Raw genomic sequence first — 6,000 nt, 5'->3', positions numbered from 1 at the left:
AGCCCAGTGTTCAGAATTTGTCATATGAATGCTGTGAACCTTTGCGCAAATAAACCTGTGTTCTCCAACCCTTTGTGGTCTTGTCTTCTGATGTAAGTATCATGGTTTTTCCACCACAGTTTTAACATGATGAAAATCTCTTCTTCTAATACATCCTTTTCTCTGAGATCAATTTTGTATTCTGAGTAGAACAACAGAGAAGTTGTGGAAGCAAAACTGTTTCAGACTCTATTTGGAGAGTTGCTTTGATGCATATACGTTGATTATATCTTCCTTTCCCATTCCAGAGAAAAAAAAATTGAGAACATTATCTTCAAAATTTAAATGTATTATTTTTATAGTCTGGCAAGACTCAAAAGTTTTGAATAAATTAGAGTAACCTATACAAGGAAATTACTGTGTTGGTGGGATTTCAGTGGTGATGATAATAGAGACTTTTCTGTCTCCACATGTGAAGCGTTAGTGATTGAGGAAGCATACTGCAGTTGAATGTCTTTCTTTGAAACAGATAATTTGATGTGAGAAATGCAAATGACAAAATTAAATGAGGCCCATTTACTTATTCTTAAAGCAAGGGGATTCTTAATTTTATCAAGACAAGAATACTAGTTTTGCTCCCAATAATTACAGAAGGAGGATTACCCATCAGTAAAAAGAAATAAGCTGATTTCACTCCTGAGATGATAAGCAGACATCCTATGATGTACAAATAAGAAAAGAGCAGAAATAATAATGTCTAACCTCCTGGATCAAAAAAAGGAAAGAAAAATATGCCAAGACTGGAATTACTTTGGCAATTAAAACCATTCAGCTCCCTTCGCTTATAATTTGCATGTCTTGAAAGTCATATAGTTAGCAATGATTTAATGTTGTTGAATATATCAATATATTAGATGTTTGAGGTCATGGGTTTAATTCTGAGATCATCAGGGGCATCTGCAAATAAGAGGCATGTCAAAAACTCAAGATCCTCATGCAGTTGAAATCTGCTTCTTTTGATGTGCAGTGCACACACAAAACATGTAAAAAATGGGTGGACTTCCGATCATGAGGCTATAACTTCCAAGTTGACTCCCTGCCCACTGGAATTCTCCTGGATATCACCTAGTTCATACTTATCTATTAAGTGTGCATGTTAGAGGAGCTCAAATACTTGATTTTGCTCCTTTCAAGGAAGGAGAGAAGTCCAAGATAACGAGTGAGATGTAGGGGGTGGGGAAGAATAATAAGCGTGGATAAGAAAAGAAATTTACAGGGTTAGTCTTGTTTTCCCTCACAATAATTTTATGCTTTTAGCCAAGAAATAGGTTAGAAATCATCCTGAATTTCTTATGCCAGAGAATGAAATAGTGTTTATACTAATAGGTGTTAAATCTCATTTTAGTATCGGAGCATTTCTTGTCGTCATATGAAATTGATTGCACTGAAGATATAAAAAAACAGATGGTGCAGTGTATGGGTTCCTTCCAAGATGGAGTTGCTGAAAAATGCGTTGACTACTTTCAAAGATATCGTCGATCAACCCATGTGACTCCCAAATCTTATTTGTCCTTTATTCAAGGATATAAAGCTATATACAAAGAAAAACATGCTGAGGTGCAGACCTTGGCCCACAGGTGAAGTATTTTGATACTTATAGTCAATTATTGTCTTGCTAAATAGCTAAACTCAATAACCAGTCTCAATACTGGTAAGGGACTGATATATGTTTAAGAGATCTGAATTGGTTGCTTGTAAAAGGCTTGTGAAGAGCCGTGGTGGCACAGTGATTAAAATGCGGTATAAAGGATGGTTTTATAAATTTCAGAATGAATACTGGATTGGAGAAACTGAAAGAGGCTTCTGAATCTGTGGCTGCTTTGAGTAAAGAGTTGGAAGCCAAAGAGAAAGAACTTAAGATTGCCAATGAAAAAGCTGATATGGTAAAATCCAGAGTGTTTATTTCAACTCTTTCACTAATGGGAAAACCTGAAAGAAAATTAGTTAGGGGACTTCTCCTAATTGGTGCCCTTCTACAAATGTTAACTCTCTGAATTTCAGTTATGGTTAGCTGAAGATTCTTGGTATTGTTTGTCCTAAAAAGGCCACATCATATAACATGCAGCCCTTAGGTCTCCTCCATCTGCAGTCCTTCTGCCTCTGGATGCTAAAATACCTGGCTGTTTTGAAATGAGAATCAGAAGAAAGTCGCATTATAAGTCCTAAGATAAGCATATATCACAGATAAAATTATTAAGAACCCATAAAAAATTCTAGCCTTACCTACATGATGCGTAGCCCCATGCACTTTGGGGCTTAGCCAGCCTAACATGATAAGTGTAAATATCGTGTAACAAAACATTAGGTTGCTTTGGGCCTATGGGATCTCACACTGCTTGTTTACTGAAGCCAAAGAATTTTGTTAACTGATGAGTATGTAAACTCTTGGCAAAGAATTGTTTTCTGCAACCATAATTACTTGCTTCTCCATTTATTTTCTTCCATTCTTTTTTTTTATGTCTTCCATAGGTGTTAAAAGAAGTCACAGTGAAAGCTCAGGCTGCTGAAAAGGTGAAAGCCGAAGTTCAGAAAGTGAAGGACAAGGCCCAGGCTATTGTAGACAGAATTTCAGTAGACAAGGCTAGTGCTGAGGAAAAATTAGAGGCTGCTAAACCTGCTTTAGAAGAGGCCGAAGCTGCTTTACAGGTTAATAAAGGATGAAAGGAAAATCCACTGTCTGCCTCGCACAGATATGTTGTCCTCTCAGAAATATACCCCAGATTGGAAACAGTAATGTGTGGGCTCTCTTCTTTCCCTTTCCATTATGGGTGAAATTATGTCATCCCCCACCCCCCGCAGCCATCCCCTTGATTCACTGTCTTTCTATGATAGCTGCTCAGGTTTTATTCATACTTGGGGTTTAGTCTCTACGTGTAAAATATATATTTCATACAGTGAATGAACCCCAGTATGAAAAGAATTTACAAAAAGAAAATGACACATAGCATTGGTGATAGACCCTGCAATCTCCAACTTGACAGGAAAGGTATCTGTTATTAGTGAAAACATGTCAAAGAAGTAAAAAAAATCCCCTGTCATAGCATTCTACAGTTACTAACTCTACACAGAGTACCAATGAACTGCATTTATTGGAAGGAATTAATCACATTCTTCTGAGCCCAAATGTTGCATCATCTGCTTCTTTCAAGAAGTCAGCCAATATTAAAGATTGTCAGGATTTTCATATATCAGGCAGTCCCCTGTAGGTCCTGCAATGTAATTAATGTTATTAAATATAAACTTCCAAGGAGTCACTGTCAATATGTAGGTAAAATGACTGATTTGCATTCACATTTTACAACCCAGAGATCAGCCACTTGGCAGAAAGCATTAGAAGAATTAACTGCAGGCCACATCAATTCAAATAACCACTGCCTGTTTAATTTGACAGAAACAGAACTACCATTTGATGCAGAAACACGGAGAAATGATGTGATATATACATTATGATCGCAGTCTGGGGAATAGCATCTAACATTTACCTATACCAAATATGTTTTGTTCTCCAGCATCCACATTAACTACAATAATCACTTCACTTCAGAGCAGTTGAAGGCAAAAGTTGAAACAGTTATTGTAATTCTCTTTTATTAATCTGTATCAGCTAATCTCATAAACAGGCTTAGAAATGTTTCTCTCTGTGTGTGTGCGTGTGCGCGCACTTATGCAGAAGTACATGCCCATATTCATATATTAGCTATTGTAAAATAATTTTAAATAAGGCAAACACTCCCTTATTACTACATGTTGATGTAATGTTATTGGAAACAACATAGAACATGGTTTGCCACTGTTTAGCCTACAAACCTGTGGTTTCCTGTTAGGCTCCCTTCCAAATATTAATATATCTGATCCTGTTTAATTCCTTGAAATACACCAAGATTGGCTAGGGGCTATTACCTGATATGATGGGATATGTCTTAAATGATTTTATGCAAAGGATGGATAAGTACATACCAAGATTTGATGCTTGTCGTGGTCTGGGCTTAACAACAAGTGTAAATTGTTAATTATCTTAATTTCTAAATATACAGTAGTTTGGTGTAATTGGCTGATGTTGAACCCACCGTGGAATGCCTTTAAATGAAAAGCCTGCTGCTTTTGTTCAAGCACTTTAAAAATACTGTGATAGTGCCTAATTCTGTCCATCCTTTCAATAATGTAGACAATCAAGCCGGCAGACATTGCCACTGTTCGTACACTGGGTCGGCCACCTCATCTTATCATGCGTATCATGGACTGTGTGTTGGTGCTATTCCAGAGGAAAGTAAATGCTACTAAGATAGACTTAGAGAAAAATTGCATTATGACATCATGGCAGGAGTCCTTGAAACTGATGACAGCAGGAAACTTCTTACAGAACTTGCAGGTATACCAAAAAAGCACTGATAAGAAAAAAGATGATAAGGCCGGACAAGATATGAATGTGTAATATATAGCTTTAGTCTGGATTTAGTATGTTTAGTATTGAGGGACTGCACTGCTGCTTTCCACAGTTTGACAATTACCAGTTGGAAATTGGAGAGAATGGACTGATGATCAGTTAATATGAAAAGTTCAGAGAGAAATTCAAAGACTGTTCTTATTTCTGCCTTTGGTCCTTCTAGGTAAAGTGTTAATAGAGATTTTGCTGCCCAATAATTCTTGTAGAAAAATGCAGCACTTAATGTAGATGGCAGTAGTATAAACAGGCACCAGTTTAAAATCCAGGCACAGTAAAGATCAGGAAAGTAGAAATTAAACAGACAAGCTTTCATGAACACAAATAGTAGCATGACAAAATTAATAACTTTTTGAATACAATTTCTGTAGAAGATGTGGCTTAGAAAAGAAGGGGTACAATTAAACAATTGGGTTTTTAAAATTTTGTTTGATTTTGGATAAGTGAAAAAAATTCTTTTTCATGATATTTCTAGCAATTTCCAAAAGATACAATTAATGAAGAAGCAGTGGAGCTCTTGAGTCCTTATTTTGAAATGGCAGATTACAATATTGAGACAGCTAAGAGAGTCTGTGGAAATGTGGCTGGCCTTTGCTCATGGACCAAAGCAATGGCTGCCTTCTTCGCTATAAATAAAGAAGTTCTACCTTTAAAGGTACGTAGAATATAGTTGGCAAGGTAGAGTAAAACTATATCTACAGCAGTTTACAATTTTAAACTAGGATCACATGCTGGGCTAAGCTATAATGAGGTTTGCTTGGTTTTGATTTAATGTGATGTGCAAAGACAGAGTGGGCTTCTCTTTTGTCCAAATGCAGTCCATTCCCATGTTTGGTCCTGCTTGGTCATTGGAAGATTTTAAAAGGTGAAAAGGGATGCTTTAAACCTATGTCCAAATAATTCCTCTTTGATGTCTACCTTCTCTCTCTCTGCTTCCTGGAGAGCAAGACAAAACATTCTCCTAGCTTCCACTGATATGGCAATCCTGCCATAATGTTAGAAATTATTTTGTTTGTGTAGTAGAGAAGGATTTAAATTATAAAAATTATAAAAAAGACTATAAATTTGGCCTGGGAGATTTTATATTTATCAATCTTGTTTATGTTGTTAATCTATTATCCCTCTTTCTCCCTCCTTCTCTCTTTTAGTTCAGAGAAAATAGAACCCTTTTCTAAATTTAAACAGATAAACCAATCTCCTAAATTCCTACTAATCAACACTCTAAAATAACAATATTCATAAAATATTCTTCTCTTAACTTTAACAAATACTAAATTGTCAAATATATAAAAACCTTATATTTAAAAAGCCACAATATTTCTCTGATCCAATCCAATCTAATTTTCAAATCTCAAAGTCAAAAATTAATTTTTCTCCTTTTCTTTTAAGAAATCAAGCAGTGGCCTACAAGTCACAAGAAATTTAGTTATCTCAGCTAGTTCTGTTAGTTTAAAAATCCATTCTTCCATTGTGGGTATATTTTACTCTTTCCATCTTTGGGCATATAACAGACCAGCTGC

The 6,000-nt window shown here is 35.9% G+C and overlaps 1 protein-coding gene across 1 annotated transcript in view; it reads left to right on the top strand.

The window, feature by feature from the left end:
• The window catches only part of LOC107293453 (dynein heavy chain 5, axonemal), an 89,612-nt gene that overhangs the window by 29,285 nt on the left and 54,327 nt on the right, over positions 1-6,000 (top strand). The window contains exons 15-19 of the mRNA XM_015822605.1: positions 1,385-1,616; positions 1,808-1,922; positions 2,509-2,685; positions 4,205-4,408; positions 4,956-5,135. Coding sequence (XP_015678091.1) covers positions 1,385-1,616; positions 1,808-1,922; positions 2,509-2,685; positions 4,205-4,408; positions 4,956-5,135 — 908 coding nt within the window. The remainder of the gene's footprint in view (positions 1-1,384; positions 1,617-1,807; positions 1,923-2,508; positions 2,686-4,204; positions 4,409-4,955; positions 5,136-6,000) is intronic.

Source organism: Protobothrops mucrosquamatus, unplaced genomic scaffold (genome assembly GCF_001527695.2).
Source record: "Protobothrops mucrosquamatus isolate PMUCROS unplaced genomic scaffold, P.Mucros_1.0 scaffold1621, whole genome shotgun sequence".
NCBI classification, from domain to species: Eukaryota; Metazoa; Chordata; class Lepidosauria; order Squamata; family Viperidae; genus Protobothrops; species Protobothrops mucrosquamatus.
Note: the sequence above shows the minus strand (reverse complement) of the source record. Positions and strands in the feature narration are given on the sequence as shown.